This window comes from Alexandromys fortis, unplaced genomic scaffold, assembly GCF_014885135.2.
Source record: "Alexandromys fortis isolate MF-2015 unplaced genomic scaffold, M_Fortis_MF-2015_v1.1 scaffold_76, whole genome shotgun sequence".
In the NCBI taxonomy this organism is placed as follows: domain Eukaryota; kingdom Metazoa; phylum Chordata; class Mammalia; order Rodentia; family Cricetidae; genus Alexandromys; species Alexandromys fortis.
In genome coordinates, this window is record NW_026067997.1 from 3,274,498 (window position 1) to 3,296,263 (window position 21,766).

General features: G+C 37.6%; 1 protein-coding gene across 2 annotated transcripts in view; it reads left to right on the forward strand.

Moving 5' to 3' along the window:
* Ipo11 (importin 11) overlaps nucleotides 1–21,766 on the forward strand; it is a 152,536-nt gene that overhangs the window by 65,849 nt on the left and 64,921 nt on the right. For both annotated transcript variants that reach the window (XM_050160382.1, XM_050160383.1), the window contains 4 exons: nucleotides 6,804–6,919; nucleotides 11,373–11,449; nucleotides 14,114–14,193; nucleotides 14,960–15,040. In XM_050160382.1, the coding sequence (XP_050016339.1) occupies nucleotides 6,804–6,919; nucleotides 11,373–11,449; nucleotides 14,114–14,193; nucleotides 14,960–15,040 (354 nt within the window). The remainder of the gene's footprint in view (nucleotides 1–6,803; nucleotides 6,920–11,372; nucleotides 11,450–14,113; nucleotides 14,194–14,959; nucleotides 15,041–21,766) is intronic.

The window sequence follows — 21,766 nt, forward strand, 5'->3', positions numbered from 1 at the left end:
TGCATTCACACAGGCCTCTGCTTAGTCTTCCGTAGTGCATCTTGAGATAGGTCTTTGAGTGAACTTGGATATTTCTGATTAGATTGGCTGACCAGCAAACTCTGAGGATTTTCCTGTCTTTGCCTCTCCTGTGCTGTGATTACAAGTGTGTGCTTTTATGTTGGCGTTAGAATTCAAACTTGGATCCTCATGTTTGTGTAGCGAGTACTTTGCCAACTGAGCCATCTCCTCAGTTCCTATACTTTATTTATTTATTTTGTTCCTTTTACATGTATTTATATTGTGACCCTCCTCCCAGAAACATAAACATACTAATTGGTTTTCAACCTTCTAATGCTGTGACTCTTTAATATAGTTGTTTATGTTGTAGTGACCCCCAACCACAAACTTTTTTTTTACTTCATAATGTAATTTTGCTACTGTTACAAATTGTAAGGTAAATATCTGATATGCAGATTATCTTAGGTAACACATGAAGGGATTATGATCCATAGGTTGAGAACCACTGCCTTAGGTGATTCTAGATCCCGGTGGAGTTGACAGAGTTCTACTAACCTTCGTTAAAAAATTAATACCCATATTAATTTTTGTTCTTTAGTACACAAGTTTCATTGCTCTATGTGTTGGTTTTTTGTCAGCTTGATAGTCACCAAAGAAGAGGGAGATTTAAACGTTCATGAGGTTGACCTGTAGGCAAGTCATGATGGTTTAAAGCTCACTCACTGATTCACTTACAGTTTTTAAGAGTCAGAAGCCTAATATACTATAGCTGAATTCTCTGTCTGTCAGGCTAGGTTTTTCCACTTGGAGGTTTAAGAGATGAGTCTGTTTCCCAACTCATTCAGCTTGTTGTTTAGTTAATGGTGGTATATTATTTGTGTTTTAATGGATAAAGTTTGCCTAAAGATAAGAGGGCAAAGCAGCAATATTACTTACCCATACAGGTCAGGGAGTGGTGGCATACACCCTTAATCCCAGGACTCGGGAGACAGAGGCAGACAGATCTCTGTTAGTTCAAGACCATCCTGGGCTACACAAGATTGAATCCATTTAAAAGAGAAACAGAGCTCAGACAAAGATGATCCCAGCACTTGGAATCACATGTCTTTAATCCCATCTCTAGGGAGGGGAGACAGGAGCAATATGGCTGGGCAGAGAGAGGAATATAAGGGGGAAGAGAAAGGAACTCAATGGAGTGTGGGGTGTGAAGTATTCAAGATTAGTGGACTTGGGATCTTGCCCATTTTTGGTGGGCCTCCATAGTTCTCCTTTTTTAATTTAATTATTGATTCCTATGCTTCTGTCATAGGACTGATGACTGTGCCTGTTTTAGGTGTCTTCTTCCAGATTTACTTGTAATTGGTACATATATTTCACCATGTATGTCCTGTTAATAGGTTGACTGGCGGCAAAAAGATCTTACCTGCCATTGACTACCAGCCTCTGTTTATAGAGGGAAAGTATGTAACTTGATGCCATGTACATTTGAGCCAACTTCTCGAGAGTCCACAAGCAACTTGATAACCATAGGCAAGCAGTTAATGCCTGTCAATATACGTGCTCCTGTGGCTACAGTACCTCCTAGTAAAGAGTAATGGATGACCAATATAGAATGGCCTATGTTTAAAATATTTACAAACTTAGCCAAGGGGTGATGGCACATGCCTTTAATCTCAGCACTTGGGAGGCAGAGGCAGACAGATCTCCGTCAGTGCAAGGCTAGCCTGGTCTACAAGAGCTAGTTCCAGAACAGCTAGGATTATTACACAGAGAAACCCTGTCTTGAAATACTCCCCCCCCCCCAAATCTATAGACTCTAAAAATTTCTTTACCTGTTGCTACTCTTCCTGAGCTCTTCTGGCTGTCAAAATATACCCCAAACAAATCTACAAACATAAAGAAGACAGAGATACAATACTTGGAAAGGGCTCACAAGGATTTTAACAGTGTAATAAAGAATCAGAACCTCAAGTAAACAGTCAACTTTGTCTATCTGGGAGGAAACCTCAGTTCAAAGGAGGGAACTATTTCAGATGTCAAGATGTGGATAGGGATGGCAAGGACTACATTCCAGGGATTAGGAAATGTGTGGTCAGCAAGAGACATAACGACAACAACAGAATTACAGGTACATGAGACACTTGTCTTGAGCTGCCTTCTTTACAACTCCGAAACCTAGACAATAAAATGCTCCTCAGAACAGCAGTTGAATGTTCCAGATGGCATGTCTCAGGACTCTACACAAAGAGATAGTCTGCGCAACGATGACATTGAGAGACATCTCCATCTACAGACAGAAGTAAACTGCAGGATACAGCAACAGCGCTTGATATATTTCAGCCATGTTATGATATATTTCAGCCATGTTATGAGAATGAATGACGGCAGATATCTGAAGATAGCACTGCTTAGAAGACTGCATGGGATAAGGTAAAGAGGAAGGCAAAAAAACAAAACAAAAAAACCAAAAAAAAAAAAAAAAAAACCCTGGATAGACAGCATAAAGGAAGACTGTGGAACCTTGGGTATGACAATAACACAAGCATCTAGGACTGCCCAGGGTAGAATCAGCTGGAGAACTGCTATAAATGGGCTGCCCATGCATGTATAAGCCCTACCAGGGCATAAATGATGAATGAATGAAATCTACGAACACCTGACTACTATTTCTCTGCCCCATGTTTATAAATTTTTATTTACAATTTCACTCCCAAGTTACTCACTGCACCTTCATTTTACTTTTGTCTGAGCACTCGATTTTTACGTTACACCTGTAGTGTCCTTTTATCAGTGTCCTTCACTTTCTTCTGTATCCAAGCCCCACCTTGGGCGCTGTTTGTCTGGTCTGTCAGACTTGTCTGTCTGTACTTGGAGGGAAGAGTGAGGATTGAGTGAAGAAATAGAAAAGAGACAACAGATAGAGTGGGGAAGGCATCCAGTGACTGCTGTGATCCACCCCAATTTTATTACTCAAAGTACTTCTATACCCCAGTCAAGAGGGGGAGGGCACAAGACTTCATGATACAAAGAACAAGAAAACATAATTACCTCCTTTCATTTCAAAACACCTGGTAACCATATCCTAGGTCAAAACATCCTTTTGCCTAGGCAAGACATCTGTAGCTGCACCTTAGGTCGGTCATTCTGTCACACAACTTTGAAGGAGCAAGAATAGATGTGAACTCTCTGACCTTTAGTCAAAGTGGGATGGATCCCCTTCTGTGGGCCTCCACATTTCTTCCTTGAACTTTAATAATATATTTTGTCTGTGGCTGTTTTGCCTGTATGCATCTGTGTACCACATGCATGCCTAGTGTCCAGAAGGCCAGAAGAGGACATTGGATCCCCTGTAACTGAATTACAGTTGAAAACTGCTATGTGGGTCTGGGAATTGAAACAGGTTCTCCAGAAGAGCAGCCAGTGCACTTTACTAAGCTATCTCTCTATTCCTTGATGGTCTTTTTCTTTTTTAAAATCTTACTGAGTAAACCTTTTGTTATTTCAATTTGTCTTTGTTTTGTAACTTCAGAGTTACTATTCTTGTTTTACATGATAGGTTTTCCAGGCTCTTATTCTATTTGATTTGTTTCCTTCAAGATACTGTTTTCTAGTTGTTTCACTTGTATTTTTTATGTTAGCTGTTTTAATCATATCTGTTGACCCTTTGCTGTTTGCTTGTGTGTTTACACAAAGCACAGTGCATCTGTAAGCACTTCCAACTTGAAGGAATATTAGTGTCTTGTCTGTATGCAGAGAGTGGGCACTCCACAGCAGAGTGGAGGGAGGGAGTGTGTATATGGGAACTTGCTGACTTGTAGCCTGTTTGTGCTTGCTTGGAGAACAGTCTGTTCTTTATGTTCTTATGTGTGTGGATGAGTTATTGCACTGCTCGCCACCGACTTCCCTGCCTTTCTCCCTTTCCTTTTTCATTTTACCTTAAACCCTTTTAATTGGCATATACAATATTAGATTTTATTGTGTCATTTTTCAAACAAAACAAGTTTTTGTTTATTCTATTTGTAGACGTCCATAAATTATCTTATTAGCATATTTTCCTTCACTTCTTAAACCTCTAAACATATGCATGCTTCTTCTGAAAAATGCATGGTACTACCAGTTACTGAGTCATACGGGGGAGTAGGGAAATGGTTTAGTCATGTAAATCAGGCTGCATTCTGTCTTCTTCCCTTTTCTATGTATTTTATTTTATTTAAAATTGCAAGTAAGTATATGTGTTTATGTGTTACAATATACATGTAGAGATGAGAGAACAATTTCTGGGAATCAGTTCTCTTGTACTGTGTGAATCCCAGGGATTGATCATGGCCTTTAGGTTTGATGGCAACATCATTATCCAATGAGCCATCTTGTTGCCCCCCCCCCCCCCTTTTCTATTTAATTTGAGCTTTGGTTTCTAGTGTTGCTAAGTCAGTTGCTGCTTAACTTCTCACCTTCAAACTGGATCATTTTTATCTCTTCAATATTCTCCTTGTGTTTATGGTTGTAGGTCATTTTAAAAATCCTATACTGTTTCATTGTTTTGTCCAGTCTGTGAGTTAGTCAGCCTATTCAGATGTCAGCATGGTGACAACATGGCTAGTGTAGTTGGACAGTGAACTTCAGAGCTTATGTATGACAGACAGATCAAGAAGCCAAAAGAGCACACAATGTTCAGAGGATTATATANTTTTTTTAAAAAGGCAAAAAAAAAAAACCCAGTACAATACTGGGAACACTGGTTTCGAATGTTTTAGAGAATCTGTTAACAATGAAAACAATGATTAGGGCTGGAATTAAATCCAAAGCACGAAGAGAAACAATTTGAAAAGCATTATTGTGTAGATGTGGATTGGGAACAAGGAGGACCCAGAAGGGGCGGTGTTGTATTTTATTACTGGTGTACAGTTGTTCTTGTCACCTGAGGAAGAGAATGTATGAAAAGGAACTTTCCCTTCATAATACAATGGCTTGGTTTGACACTAGTGGTCAGGATACCTTCTAGACTATTATATCCTTCAGTCATTTGAGTGAACTTCAAAATGGGTTTGGAGAAAATCCATTTCCACAGTGTGCTCAGCTGGCTGAGTATCAGCAGGGTGCATTCATTCACATTCTCTCTCCTTTTCTATACAGGGTCTCCTGTAGTCTAGCATGATCTCACCTAGCATGATCTTGTACTCCTGACCCTTTTGCCTCCACCTCTCAAGTGCTCGGATTATAGACATATAGCACCTTGCTTTGTCTTCTTAAATTGAAAAGAAGTTTCACAGTAAATTGCAAAGATAATTATGTCCCCTTACATTATCTATAATAATGTTAGAACATGATTTCCCTTCTTTATCACTTCCAATAGCTTACTTAATAGCTGATGAGTTTTACTTATGAACTTTTATAGTAACATAGTAACTATGAGGCCAGTCAGGGCCTTATAGTCAAACTCAGTCTCCTGAAACAAAATCAGAAGCAAACAGGACTGAGAGCGAGGGGTGTGTGTGTGTGTGTTTGGTTTATGGCATTTTAATTTCCTTTAAATTGTATTGACATTTAAAAAGATTTCCCAAGTATGGTATTTGATATTTCCTTTCTGGATTTATTATGATTTAGAGATTGATTTTTATTTTCCCACCAAAAGTCCTTTATGTTTGCTTTAAAGTATTTCAACTGTGAGGTAATCACTGTCTCAGGAGAGCAACAGGAAAACTAGAACTTTAGGTTGAACTATTTTTTTCTTCCATCTTTGTGTTCTAGATGCTTTAAACATATAATATAAATTCTTTGTGAAAAATAATATCTGTATTTAGAAAACATACAAAAATTCTTTCTGCCCTCTTCCTCAGTATCCTCTTCTTTTTCTCCTAACTGGTTTTGACAGTTCTGTCAATTTTCTCTTGGAGACATTTTTATGTATCTGCTAAATATACAGGATCATGAGTATCTTTAAAAATTCTTTGCTTAGGAATTGTTATATATTTTTTTGTCTCTTTAAGTCAATTTGTAATTTTGAAATTTTTTCTTAATTTTCTGCATTTCTTACTATGTGATTTTTTTTTTTTTATGCCTGCGTAGTATTGTAGATATCCATGTGCTGTGATAGCAATGACCAGTCTCAGCTTGGTTCATTTCGTGTTTGGTATTTAGCTGAAAGTGTTTATATAGTTTAAAATAGCAATATTATTACCCTTTCCATACTCATAGCATGAGGAAAACAAATATTTTTACATGCGTTGAACTTTTCTACTCTAGTTCAGAATGCTCCAAAACAGTAAAGTTTGGCACTGACTTGATACCACAAGTAGAGAATTCCCAATTGCCTTTTGAGCAGTAGAGATACACTCTAGCACTGTATTGAGTTACCTTCAGGCTATATGTACAAGGTATATATGAATCATAAATGAATTTTATATTTAGATTTGGGATTCATTCCCAAGGTATTTATTATGTATTTGTAAACATTCTAGAAAATGAAATCCAAAATCTTAATCTTTTCTTTTTAAGCATTTCAGATAAGGAAAACTCAACCTGTATGTAGAATTTCTTAAAAGGCACGGTGTATAGAACATTGGTTCACTCATATATATATATGTGTGTGTATATACATATATATAGTGTTGCCATTTAGATAGAATGATAATATTTTGATTTTTTTACTTTTTAATAATAAATAGAACTTTGTTTGCTAGTATTTATAATGAGGACTATCCTAAAAGACTCTTTCTTATATAAATTGTTTTCTGAGGCAAGTAATTGGTGGTGTGAAGGGTCTTAGAGTGTCTTATCATAAGTTGTATTTATACTTCCTATAGGGATTAGGAGCAGACAGCAAGAACCTGTACCCTTTCCTGCTCCCAGTTATCCAGCTGAGTACAGATGTTTCCCAGCCTCCTCATGTCTATCTTCTGGAAGATGGTCTAGAATTATGGTAAGAAGAAAACTCAATACTGTGGATTTCCGTACTACTGCCTTCTCTACTTGTGTTCCAGTAGAGTAGAGGTCATGTGACAGGCTTTGAATACTCAGCATTTAAAAATAAGTACAATAAATTGTTATCCAGTTGTTTCCTTTTTTTCTAGCTACTGCTCAGTGTAGGCTCATGATAGACGGTTAACGAGAAATGGATCTGTTGTTGAGAGGAATGGCTAATCTTCCAAAGGACCTGGGTTTGGATTCTAACATCCACATGGCAATTTGCAACCATCTGTAACTCCAGTTCCAGGGGATCTGTTACCCTTTTTGTCGTCCACAGCCACTGTGTGTACATGGTACACAGATATAAATGCAGGCAAAATGCCTATACACATAAAATATAAATAAATCTTTAAAAAAGCAGTTATAGCCGGGTGGTGGTGGCGCACGCCTTTAATCCCAGCACTCGGGAGGCAGAGGCAGGCGGATCTCTGTGAGTTCAAGACCAGCCTGGTCTACAGAGCGAGTTCCAGGACAGGCTCCAAAACCAGAGAAACCCTGTCTCGAAAAACAAACAAACAAACAAACAAAAACAAAAACCAAAAACCAAAAAACCAAAAAAAGCAGTTATAACAGGAATGATGCTTCCTTTCGTATTTGGACTTTTACCTGTGTGCTAGGTGTCTTGGTAACTTTCACAAACAAAAATTAATGTTTAATTTTTGAGTTTTTGAAATAAGATATTTTGGGGGATACTGAGTTGTTTTCAGCATCTTAACTGGCTTGCCAGTGGGTACCCAGGTCTTGGAGTTCAGCCCCACACACTGCTGCCAACATTTGCTCCTTGCCTTTTTGCCCACTTCTTTTTTTCTATCCTTAGTTTTTGCTTAGAAATGAAGTACTTTTCATTTGTGTTAGAGTATAACTCAATGGTAGCATGACTGCCTCAAACTTGCAAGGTCCTGTGATCATTCCTCAGCATTATATAAGCAGTAATAGTATAAAGATAGAAAACAAAAATCCAGAGTTTTGATTCTCAGAATTGTTTTTGATATAAATTACTGAATTGTAAATAAATGCTCTATATCAAAATATTAGGTTAATGACTTTAAATGTCACTGGGTTGACTTTTACTGGTTGGAATGTACTCTTTATCATCTTTCATATTGTTATTTGAATAGTCTCTAGAGCAGTGATTCTCAACCTTCTTAATGCTGTTACCCTTTGGTACAGTTCCTCATGTGTGAACCTTAACCATAAAATGATTTTGTTGATGCTTCATAACTAATTTTGTGATTTTTATGAATTATAATATAAATATTTGTGTTTTCCAATGTTATTAAGTGACCCCTGTGAAAGGGTCATTCCACCCCCAGGTTGAGAACTGATGCTTTAGATAGTGGTTCTAAATCAGAAAGTTATAGAAATCTGTTCATAGATTTGTATTTGTATAAGGGTGGACTGCTCCAGGTCAGAACTAGCAATTTTTTTTTTTTTTTTGCACAAGGGCAGATAATGATATGTCACATGTTTCAGATGTGTTTCAGCTGTTCCATTCTGATGTTTCAGTGTCAAAGCAGTATGTAATCAAGTAGATAAATGTCATTATAGAAAATAGGGTGTAGGTTGAGTTTACCCCTACGACCTGCTCCAGATTATAATTAAAAATTAAAATATTAATTTCTGTTACACAAGTACGTTTAAAATAAACTTGTAGATTCTATATGACATATTAGAAAAACTTAAAATATTATAAGGACATAGCTTCAGAGTTTTGTTATTATAGACATTTTTGTTTGTGGCACTAAAGATTGCACCTAGGGCCTTGCATGTGCTAGATTAAGTATTCTACTGAAATCTTGTCAATACCTGCTCCAGATTATAATTAAAAATTAAAATACTAATTTCTGTTACACAAGTACGTTTTAAAAATAAACTTGTAGATTCTACATGACATATATTAGAAAAACAAAATATTATAAGGGCATAGCTTCAGAATTTTGTTATTATAGACATTTTCGTTTGTGGCACTAAAGATTGAACCTAGGGCATTGCATGTGCTAGATTAAGTATTGTACCAGAGATACATTTGCGGCTTTCTTTGACTTTTAGTTTTAAGTTTTTGAGATAAGTTCTCATTCTTGGAAAGTCTCCCTAGCTCAGGGTGACCCTGAACTAATACCTGAGCATATAGAGTACTCTTGCTTTAGTACCCGAGCGCTCGCTGTGCTCTTACTTAGTACCTTGGTACTAACTCTTGACTGAGTTCTCTCCTGAGTGCCTGAGATTATAGCCTCCACCACCAAGCATGGCTCAGTGTTACATACTTAACATGTTTGTTAAGTACATATGAGTTTTTGATGTGCAAGTTTTCAATGAATTTTATAAAAAATAATACATTGCATGGTTCTTTTAATTATAGTTTTTCCTTGTCTCAAGTTATATGTAAATGAAAAAATTGTGATAATTATTTTCTGTAGCCCAAGCTGTCCTAGACATTACTTTATAAAGTCCAAATTGGCCTCTGATCACAGCAATTCCCTTACCTTACCTCCCTAAGTGCTAGAATTACAGGCATGACCCTTATGCCCAAGTGTTTTTTTTTTTTAAATGTAAAATTTGTTAATTTTTTTCTGGGTAAAGAATGAGTGTAGTTTTTTTGATAATACACTTTTCTTAATGGACTTATGGTAAAAATAAAATGCTGTGGTTTCCCAAGGGGTTCACAGGCCACAAGGGGCAGCTAGTCCCATGAGGAGTCTTGGCGGGTGAGAGACAGAGACAGATAGGCACACCATGCAGAGTGAGGTTAGATATTTATTTAGTGGGTTATGGAGGGGAAGGGAAAGAGGGAAGGAGAGAAGGGGGAAGAGCAGAGAGAGGGAGAGAGAGGGAGACCTCTGGTCTCCACTGCTCTGGGCCACCACTAGGACTTTTCCTGGACTCTGCCTGGACATCCCACTGCTGCCCTGTGTTGTGGAAATCCTTCAACCCTGGGTCTGTGGGTCAGGCCCTTTAGTGCTTCAGCAGGCCAAGTCATAACCCTGAATCTGGGTCTGGGCATCTGTGGGGTTGGCCTGCTAGATGGGAAATGTTGACAGCTCTCCCATGGTCACAATTTTGGGGCTGGTTCATCTACACCTGCACTAAGAGCATTGGCTCTGTTATGCTGCTCTGGCAAGGTACAGTGCCTCTACTCCCGAGTATTGTGCTGTTTGGGGGGGTGGTCAGGAACTACTCTCCCGCTCTTATGACCACAGGGCCAGCTCTCCCACCTTCCTCCAGTGTTTATAGGTGGGGATTGGGGGGGAGGGCAATTCTCCTCTGACCCTGTCGTCACAAGACAGATGTGTAATGGGAAACAGCTCTCCCATGGTCAGTTTTGGGGCTGGCTCTCTGGCTCTCCCACATCTGCTCTAAGGTTTGGGCTTGATTGTGCTGCCTTGGCAAGATATAAGGCCTGTTCTACCAAGTGTTGCAGTTTGTGGGAGGCAGGGCCAGCTCTACAGCTCTTAAGACTACAGGACCAGATCGCCTACCTGCCTCAGGTGTTGATAGACAGGAGAAGGCAGATAGCAAATGGGGACAGTTGTCCCATGCTCACGATTTTGGGACTGGTGTTTCCACAACTGCACTATCAGGAATGGCTCTGATTTGCTGCCCCGATGGGGTACAGGGCCTGCTCTCAGAGTGTTGCAGCTGAGGGGGTCAGGGCCAGCTCTCCCACCTGCCTCAGGTGTTGATGGGTAGGGGAGCAACTTTCCTCTGTCCATGCTGCCACGAGACAGATGAGAAATTGGGGCCGCTCTTTCATGTTCCCAACTTGGGGCTGATTCACTCATTCCTGCATGAACAGGGCTGTCTCTGTTGTGTCACTCTGGCAAGGTGCGGGGGGGGGGGGGGTGGTCAGGGACAGCTCTCCCACCTGCCCCATGCTCACATTCGTTATTCCTTCTGTGTATGTAAAAATGTTATATACAGGGCTGAGGAAAATAAGTTAGCCTATAAATTACTTGACTTGGAAGCATGAAGATGTGAGTCCAATTCCCAGAACCCACAAAAAAGAAAGAAAGAAGGAATGAAAGGAAGAAACCACACTTGGCCTTGGTGACATATCAATGTAATCTGAGTACTAGGAAGACAGAGATAGGTGGGTTCAGGGTAGGCTTGCTGACCAGCAAATTTAGGTAGTTGATAAGTTCTTGGTCAATGAGAAAATATGTCTGAAAAAATAAAAGAGGTGCTGAGTACCTGAGGACTCACACCCTGGTTGCCCCTGGCTCCACAGTGGTGTGCATGCACACAAGAGGGATGTTCAGAGGGCACCATGTGATGGTTGGCTGTCTTGGTGGCAGGTGCTTTACCTTCTGAGTCTTTTTCTTGTCCCTATATGAAATGTTTTTAGGTTTGAGTTGTGGTAATGGCATACGTGGATGTCAGTAGTGAGTTAATTTTATTTTCTTCCCCAGGTTAGTGACATTGGAGAACAGCCCGTGTGTTACACAAGAACTGCTTCGCATTTTTCAGAACATGTCACCACTTCTTGGTATGTCTTAAACTCTTAACTGAGTTTTATAGGACCACAACTTAGAAGTATTTTTCCTGACTTTATAGTTATACCTTTCATTTTTTAAAGTTCTATATATTGACAAGCAATAGTGTTTTTATAGAAATTTACATATATATTTAAAGTAATTCCCATTGATTTAAAGAAAAATGCTAAATAACATTGCTTTATGGAAAAAAATTCAATATAAATGAAGGTATAAACTAATTACAAGTTGAGCTTGAGCTTTGCCTGAAGAATTTTGTTTGCTAACTGCTCTGTATGCTGCTTGAGAAATATATTCTGAAACTGCTTCTCTATACTATGGTTTTACTCAACTCATTCTTTGGTTTTTCATTTTTATAGTTTGTTCTGTAAGTTATTCAAGCTGAGCTTTGTGCATACTTCGTCTCACCTAAGGAAGCACTGAAGTCAGTGTCACATATATTGTTTGCTGATGCACTGCTTACAGATTAGCTAAATATCCCGACACTATGTGCATATCGTCCCTCTCCCATGCTGTACAGCTGTCCTTGGAGCTGTTGTTCCCTCAGAACTGAACAGTTTCAAAACATCACATTTGACTCTTGACTCTGAAGAATCTTGGTACTTACTTTTTCAGTCTTTTGGAGAGATAAGTAGATGCTTTCTCCAATATCAACATTTATTTTGATAGTAATTAATAATAGTAAATTAGTACCTTTTTGTTAAACAGTAGGTACTATACTAAGTTGAAGCAGAGCCTTGAACTCATTGGTGTGGCGCAGTCTCCCACTGACATACATCCCTAGCCTGAAGTCTCTTAAAAATAATACTTTGATTTTAAAGTCATCTTAGTAAGGGAGTTTACCAATTCAGTTGCACACCTAAATTCATGGCATATTTAATTATGCATATTTATTAATTATACTCAGGGCAATTTATTGACCCTTTATTTTTAAAAAATCAGTGTTTATTATTTTGGTGTATGTGTGTGGTGTGTGCTTGTGTGTACTGATGTGTGCACCTGTACATGCACCTGTGGAGGCTGGAGGGCTATAACAGGTGTCTTCCTCTGTCATTCTTGGCTTTATTTATTTGTGTGTGTATAAATGAGTATGTGTTGGCATGCATGTGTGGGATCCATGTTCCCATGTGTGCATGCAGGCCAGAAGAGGGTGTCAGATTCCTTGGGTCTGGAGTCACAGGTGTTTGCAAGATGCTCTGCTTTATGCTATTGGTGCTGGGACCTGAGCTCTGGTTCTTGTGAGTGAGTAGGACATGCCTATGCCATCTTGTTAGCACTTTTATTTTTTGTGTGAGAAAGGTACTGTTACTCAGCTCAGAGATCACTGATCAGCTAGACTGGCTGGCCAGCAAGTCTCTGCAATCCTCGCTGCTCTGCCTCCCCAACACAGATTAAACATTCATTGCCATGTTTAGCTTTTTATAGGGGTGTGTGGATCCAGACTTAGGTCTTCATACTTGTACAGTAATCTGTTTACTTACTAAGCTATCTCTCCAGCTCTGAAATTCCATTAAGAGTCACCATAAAACATCTTTAATTGCTTTATTGAAACTTAGTTTAATATTGTCCTTAGAGAATATTTAGGTAGAAAATACCCAAATGTGGACCCCTTGCTGAGAATTTACTTATACTGAAAAATCTTTTTAGAAGTTCTAGTTCTGTTTCAGAAAAGTAGAAGCTATTCTGAAAACTTTAGTGAATGTGAGCTGACACAGACAGAGCTTTGGTTAATTAAAGTAGGAACTTGAGTGGGTAGATGACTGTGATGGCTAGAGAGTGCCATCTGTCATTCGCATTTCTCCCAAAATTCCTTTTCCCCGCTCCAGTCCTCCCTTTCCTTTTTTTAAATTCCCATACCTCATTCCTCCTCAGAATTCTCAATTAATAAACAAGAGTTTATTTTTCAATAAATAGCCCTGTGCTATTTTTCTCTGTAAGATGCAAGCATTCCCAAAGGCAGTGTCAATAGTTACTTACTCCTGATTTCTGAGAAGAAGCTTGTCTTTTAGTCATTGTAGGGAACGAAAGGAAGTATGCTGTCCACTTCCTTTATCCTCTGGTAAAGGGCTTCTTTAGCTTGACTCTGTAACTTGGGAGTCTTATGTAGTGCCAGTCTGGCCAGTCCCTATTCTGTTATCCTAAACTATCTCCTGAACAGGATGAAGCCCTTTTACATATTGACTAACTTATAAATACTGACTAGAGTATAGTCAGAAACATTTATAAAGAGAAGTATGTTAGTTTTTTTTCTTAGCTCAAGCTGGCATTGGACTAAGGCTAGTCCTCCTGCCTCAATTTCTTGAGTGCTAGAATTATAAATTGTTTGCCACTATCCTTGTTGAAACTTAGTTTTTCATTTTCACTTGTTTATAGAAATTTTTATTTTTATTTTTCTGATGGTAAAACATTGTCAATCCTGTCTGATCTTCTGTCCTAGAGCTTCCGTCCAGCTGCCTTGCGAACGGTAAGCTGCATGCTTGCTGCCACAGGAACCATAGAAAGTCAGAATCAAATTAGTAATCATGCTTAAAAACAAACTCAAGTGCTTCATGTTGCTATAGCAACTTGTTTGAACTAAAATGAATCATCATCACTTCACTTATATTTTGAACAGCTAGTTAATTTGTGCTTTTAAAAAATAATTATTGTTTTGGCAGAACTAAGTTCAGAGAATCTCAGAACCTGCTTTAAGATCATCAATGGCTATATCTTTTTATCATCAACAGAATTTTTACAGGTATGTTGGAATAGCTTTTGCATTATTAATAATTATATATATTATTTTTGGTTTTGTGTGGTATCAGAAGGTGCCTTTTCAAAGTTCAGTGATGTAGGTGGATCTTCTATCTGTTGCTTTCATTGGTTAATTAATAAAGAAAACTGCTTGGCCGGATAGGGCAGAACTTAGATAGGCGGAGTAGACAGAACAGAATGCTGGGAAGAAGAAGGCAGTGAGGCAGATGCTATAGCTCTCCTCTCCAAGATGGACGCAGGTTAAGATCCTTTCTGGTAAGCCTCCACCTCGTGGTGCTACACACATTATTAAAAATGGGTTAATCAAGATATGAGAGTTAGCCTAGAAGAGGCTAGATATAATGGGCCAAGCAGTGTTTAAAAGAATACAATTTGCATGTTATTATTTCGGGTAAAGCTAGCCGGGTGGCGGGAAGCAGCCCGCCGCTCATATCTCTATAGTTCAGATTTTGTTTGTTACTTTAGGGGGTAAAAATTTTATTTCCTTACAAGTATTCTCCACTGCAGAGAGTTGCACTGTTATTGAACACAGAAATTGTACTATATATGTAAACACATACTCATAAATCAATGCATCAGTAAAGTTATTAGCTATAATCTTTCTTCATTCTTCCTAAGAGGGGTGTTAATTGAAATTGTTTGCTTAGACCGTTAGCATAAATTCCCTAGTAGAATAAAAGGCTAAAAAGCCTTTCATTTATACTTCAGCTGTGTTCTTACACACATACTGACCTTTGCTTGGATTTTAGACGTATGCAGTAGGTCTGTGCCAGTCCTTTTGTGAGCTGCTGCCAGAGATCACTACAGAAGGTCAAGTCCAAGTGCTCAAGGTACTGCCATCTTCAGTTGATTGCTGTGTGTTGTTGGTAGGGCTGAACTGAGTGTGAGTGTTTGGAAAGCAGAGGAACTCATGCACTTCTAGAAAGTATTCAGTGCCTCAATTCTTTGTACCAAAGGCATCAAATTTGAATGTGTGCACCAATCACCTGGAGATTTTGTTAAAATGAAGTTTTAATTTCTAATTTCATCTCTTTGGAATAATGTCCATACTAAATTTTCATTGAATAACAATGGATTGAAAGCTGTTTTTGACAATTTGTCCTAAACCTGGCAACGTGTGATGCATCTTAGCTTTTTAATTGCCATTTTGATAATGCTTTAGGTATTGAACCTGTATCCTCACACATAGGTTAGTGAGCTACACCTCAGTCCACGACAGCTTGCCTCCTAGATCCATATGATAAGCAGGGGTAATCACCACTCTTCTGTTGAGGACAGGCCTTTCAGTTTGTTAGTCTGCATTCACTGTTATCTTTTTTTTTAATATTTATTTATTATGGATACAATATTCTGTTTACATATATGCCTGCAGGCTAGAAGAGGATACCAGACCTCATTACAGATGGTTGTGAGCCACCATGTGGTTGCTGGGAATCGAACTCGGGTCCTTTGGAAGAGCACACAATGCTCTTAATCGCTGAGCCATCTCTCCAGCCTTCACTGTTATCTTTAGATAGCTTTAACTTTAGTTAGCCTTGAAGTTAGAGTGTCAAATTTATTGGGATTATCTCTAACTAGGAACAAATAGCTTGTAAATTATATGTATTACCTTTTTAAAACTATCTTTATCAAGGAAATGCTATAACATGAATTTAATAACTTATGTAAACATAAGAAACCTATAATATAAGAAAACTATATTAAAATATATCATGATATGTATCAATACTTTATATATGTAGTTTGAAAGATATAGCTGTTAAAGTTCTAATTTCTATTTATTTATTTATTTTTTTATGTATACAGTATTCTGCCTACTTATGTATTATAGACCAGTAGAGGGCACCAGATCTCATTATCAATGGTTGTGAGCCACCATGTGGTTGCTGGGAATCGAACTCAGGACCTCTGGAAGAGTAGTCAGTGCTCTTAACCTCTGAGCCACTGTTCCAGCCCCAAGCTCTAATTTCATTTCATTTCATTTCTTTTCATTTCTTTTCTTTTCTTTTCTTTTCTTTTCTTTTCTTTTCCTCCCTCCCTCCGTCCCTCCGTCCCTCCCTCCGTCCCTCCCTCCGTCCCTCCCTCCCTCCCTCCCTTCTTTCCTTCCTTTTTTAGACAAGGTTTCTCTGTAGCTTTGGTGCCTGTCCTGGAACTAGCTCTTGTAGACCAGGCTAGCCTTGAACTTACAGAGATCCACCTACCTCTGCCTCCCAAGAAAGTTATAATTTCTTAACTGTGTTTTCTGTCAAATAAGAGAATTAAATTCTGGTTAAACAAAGTCTTACTGTCTTTTTCCTTTTTCTTCCTCCTTCCTTCCTTCCTTCCTTCCTTCCTTCCTTCCTTCCTTCCTTCCTTCCTTCCTTCCTTCCTTCCTATTAGATTTTAAATAGGGTTTCACTAGGTAGTTTTGGCTGTCCTGGAATTCACTACGTAGATCAGGCTGACTTTAAATTCAGAGATCCACCTGCCTCTGCCTTCTGGGTGCTAGCTAGGATTAAAGGTGTGTGCCACTACACCTAGCTAAATTCTACTCTCTGAACAATTACATTTATGGTGTAAATACCACAGCATTGTCTTAGATCTTCAAGGTAGATTTTCTACCAGTGAGCTCATTATAAAAATGTTTATTTCCTATTAACTAATACATAGATGCTACAAATATAACAAAACCATTTATCACTTTGAGTGTATTATCTTTTCTTTGGTGACTACATACATATAAATTCTAGGTATTTGTGTATGTGTGTGTGTGTGTGCATGTGATTGGTTTGACTTAAATTTGGTATATTTGGTATTATTGTTGATATATTCAGTCATTTACCCTGTGGGTCAGGAATTAGATAAATTTTCTGAAAGCAGTTGACAGCAAATGCTTTTGTCTGTGAACTGTTTAGTTGCTATCTCAAGTGTTCATTATTGATATTGGTTGTGAGTTATCACAATTAGAGAAAATTGTCATGGTATCCTGATACTATCTATGTACTTTAAAGTATTTCATCTACTAGATACCTCCGTTTGTCTGTAAGTTTCTGTATTACCCACAGGTCAGAATCCCTATGTGTAGATGGATATTTTTCTCTGTCCTGCCGGTCCCACTGGACCAGTTTCTCTCTGCACACCAGGGCCCCACAGCCACTTATGAAGTAAGCCCTCTGAGGCTTAATAACAGTTACAATTGTTTGGCCAATGGGTCAGGGTTCTTACTGGCTAGCTCTCTCTTATAAATAACCCGTTTCTAGTAATCTGTGTATCACCATGTGATTGTGGCTTACCAATGATTCCCTGGCATCTTGCTTCCCTGGCAGCTACATGGTGTCCTCCAGACTCTGACTTCTCTCCCTATCTTTGTTTTGATTTCCCGCCTAGATATATTCTGCCTGGCCACTGGCTAAAACAGCTTTACTCATCAACCAATAAGAGAAACACATAGTCACAGTATACAGAAAGACATTGTATATCAAATATGTGCTTTATTTTCTCTGATTTTAAAGGCAGCATATTGATGCTTTTTTACATTAAAGATTTAGAGGCTTTGTATCAATCACACTGGTAGTTCACTTTGCCTGTGTCTTAGCTTCTCACCTGATCTGCTACTTAGAAGGCTCTTTACTATACTCTGGGCTTGGTTCTTTTGTTGTTGTTTTTTTTTTTTCCTTTTGTAGATATGTACATAGGTGTATGTGTGTTGGGGATAGGCTTGTCAGAGGACAACTTGCTTGAGTTGGTGTGTGTCTTCTCCCATGTGGATCCAGGACATTTGACCATGTCTGAAAACACCTTTACTTGCCAAGCCATTTTGCAAGCCCATGAAATGAATTTTAGCAGCCTGTAGTTATATAGTACTTAAATTAAAACTGTGTTAATTATACTCAGTATATTCTAAGTGCTTAAGAAGAAAAAGCTTCTCTCTCACATTTAAGTACTTTCCAGATCATAACTGAATTGAAAGGATTTTTGTTTGTTTTTGTTATTATTTTCTAAGTAAAGCTTTTTTGCAATATTAGTAGTAAAGTAACTGTTGAAAGCTGACTTATGAATTATTTTTTTATGAGCATTGTAAAATTTCAGTAAGAAAGATTCCAGGGAGTTCTAAGAATACTGTTTTCTTATTGTTTGCTTATGATTGAACTCTTATAAAATAAGAGGATGAGAGCACGACCGGTACTAGATGAGAATATTGGCCTCAGTACCTCACCAAAGTTACTGTCTTCATGCTTTCTGCCTATAAAACGAGGACAGCGAGCGAGCGAGAGAGAGAGAGAGAGAGAGAGAGAGAGAGAGAGAGAGAGAGAGACTTAAAATGGTGCCTAGCATGTAATAAGCTAATAAAAATGTTAGCTGTTTTTATTTAGTTACAAAGCTGTCTCATTCTGTAGTTAGTCTTTGTGGGATGTTGAAGGAGCGGCAGGGCTGCGTTCCGGCAGCCCTGGCTTCCACATGGCTAGCTTTACCGGAAATAATTACACGGACACTGTATTCTTTTAAACACTGCTTGGCCCATTTCTATCTAGCCTCTTCTAGGCTAATTCTCACATATTAATCTAGCCCATTTCTAATCATCTGTGTAGCACCGCTAGGTGCGCTTACCGGGAAGATTCTAGCCTACGTCCATCCTGGGTTGGCATCGCGTGTGCCTCAAAGAGCAGAGCTATCGCGTCTCTCTGAGGAGTCTTACCTCACTTCCTCTTCCTCCTGTTTACTCCTCCCACCTATGTTTTAACCTATCAGGGCAAGCAGTTTCTTTATTTAATTAACCAATGAAATCAACAGATTGATATATGACACTCCCACATCAGTGGGGAAAAAAAGCAGTCAAGTATACTTGTAGACTAATTTTATTTAGTGTTAGATCTCTGGCTGTAGAAAAATAAACCAAACCAAATGTTCTTTCTACATGATTTCTTCTAAATAAGTATTTATTGAAAATAAGCCTTTGAGGGCCTGGTTGAAATGGCTGATCAAGGTAATAGCCCTTTGCTACCAAACCTGATGACCTAAATTGGATCCTGAGGACCCACATGGTGGAGGAAGAGAACCCACTCTCCAGAATTGTCCTCTCACTTCCACATATGTGTTGTTGCATGTGTGTACACACACAATAAGTAACTAAATAATAGATGAACCAAAAAGCAAAAATTAAAAAGCAATCTACTAAGTGAATTTGCCTTTTAAGGGAAGGCTAGTAATATAGCAAAAACATATATTATTGACAATTGTGTATCAAGATTAATTGATTATTGCTTTTCAGAATAACACAATCTTTAAAAATATTTGTTATAAAGAACTCCAAACATAAATACTAAATACTTGCTTCATAATTTTAGTAACAAATCTATTTATTTTTCATTGTACTTGAGAATGGAAAAAGTAATGTCATCTATCTACTTCTTTTGTACTTTTTTGGTTGAATGAATCAATGCAGATAGTTATCTAAATATGGTAAAATTTTATAACATTTTATACAAAGTATAGATTAAAACAATCCTAATACATTGTAAATACTTCAGTTATATATTGAGGACTTGATAACATGTGATTAATACTATTAAAAAAATACATGGCTATAGTTGAACCTTTGTTTTGAAGTCACAGAAATGAATTGATTTAATAAATGAATGTTAAGTACTAAGAATATGCTACTTAGCACAAATAAATCTCTTGAGCTTTTGATGTAAAATGGTTTGTTTATTTTATACCTGCATTTGTAGTCTGGAGTGTTCTCTTCCCTTTTCTGTTTTAAAGGGTCTCTTTATGTATACTTGGCTGTCCTGGAGTTTGGTATATAAGCCAATCTGGCCATGAACTCCCCGAGATCCTCTTACCTCTGCTTCTCAAGTGCAGGACTTAAAGGTGTGTGCCACCATATCTGGATAGATTCTCTTTCTTTATATAGCATGCTATATAACAGTCTTAATATGTTTTTAGCTAAATGTCACCATTAGATTAATTTCTGATAATGTTTGCAAGTAGCTTCTTTGTTCTTTGAAGCAGAAAATTACAATTTTAAGAAAATTGGACAGAAGGACCAGTATTAGGAGTCAGTTATTTAGAGCAAAGGTAGACTTTACTCTTTAACTCAGTACAGATTATTTATGTGGGTACAGTAGTATTCTAAAAATAATCGGATTGAAATTTTTAGCACTAGTTTGAGATGTGTTTGTACAAGTGTATCATTTTGAACTTGGATATCTTGTTTTTCATATCCATACCCATATACATTATTAAACAAACTTCATGTACTTCATTGTGATAAGGCTTATGATGAATTAACTATTTTGAATGTCTAGTTCTGTAATAATAGATGACAGTACCACTTATGATGCCCTACATATCTCTAAGCACATAGCAGGTAGAGTACATTTATTCTTCATGTAAATATGACGATAGTGCTGTTGTTTTTTCCATTTTTGCAGACAAAAAATAAAGAACAGAGTTAAATAAATGGTTTGTCCAAAGTCAGACAGCTAGCAGGTATTCGAGTCACGATATAGACATTCTTATGAATGTTAAGAGCCACATTCTTAGTAATTTGTTTGTTAAATGTGGGGCTAGATCAAGACTGTTTTCTTAGGAAGAACTTAAAAACCTGCATTTTCGGTTTAAAAGCAATCTCTTGAAGGTATATGATGAAAATAAGTAGATTAAAAACTGAAGTGTAGCAAGTTCTATTTGTGTTGGCACAATGCTGACTAAAAACACAGTCAGATGATTGAAGGCATGTTCAACCATGTGGTGAAATACTTTGCCAGTCTCAAATGAAGAAAACCTTCATAGCTCTACAGTGACTTTATTTTTTTGAGAATATAAGTCATAAATAGTCCAGAATTTTTTTTCTGTTTAAAGGGTGAAATGAAGTAGTGAACCAAATTAATAAAAGTAGTTATCAAGCAGAAGTAAGAATAGTTGGAAGCTAGCGTTTAGAGCAGTGTAGATGTTTTACATGATTTAATGTAATAAAAGGGCTAATCTCCAGTATTGTGAAAACACAGTAAAAATAATAAATCAAAGTTTAAAAGTTAGTAAAAACTTTTAAGAGAAAGTGTACGTATTTATTATAATATTGTGGCAATCACCTAAGAATATATCAAGTAACTTGATATATAGTAAGTGTAGTGGATATAATATAAAAGCCAGAAGAAAAAGAACTATCAAATTGACATTTTGTAATGGCACTGCTTTTAATAATACTGCTATTATTTTAAAATTTAAAAATTTGAGACTCTATCCATATATGTAGATACATGTGGTAGAAACAAGATTATTAAGATCTATAATTTTCATTACAAGAAATATAGAATTGTTCTGTGTGATTTCCCATGTGTATCTCAAATTCAACATGTCAAAACAGAACACAATGTCATGTTATTCTTGGTACCACAGTTCTGTTCAAACACAGGGCTGGGAAAAATGTAAGAATTGTGTATTTTGATCAACTTCTTTTTATGTTACCAGTTCTCCTTTTAAACCTTTCTTGTGACTACCTCAGAGTTAGACAGATATTCTTTCTACATAGTATTTGTTGTTTATTTTTGCAACAGGGTCTCACTGTGAGTCCT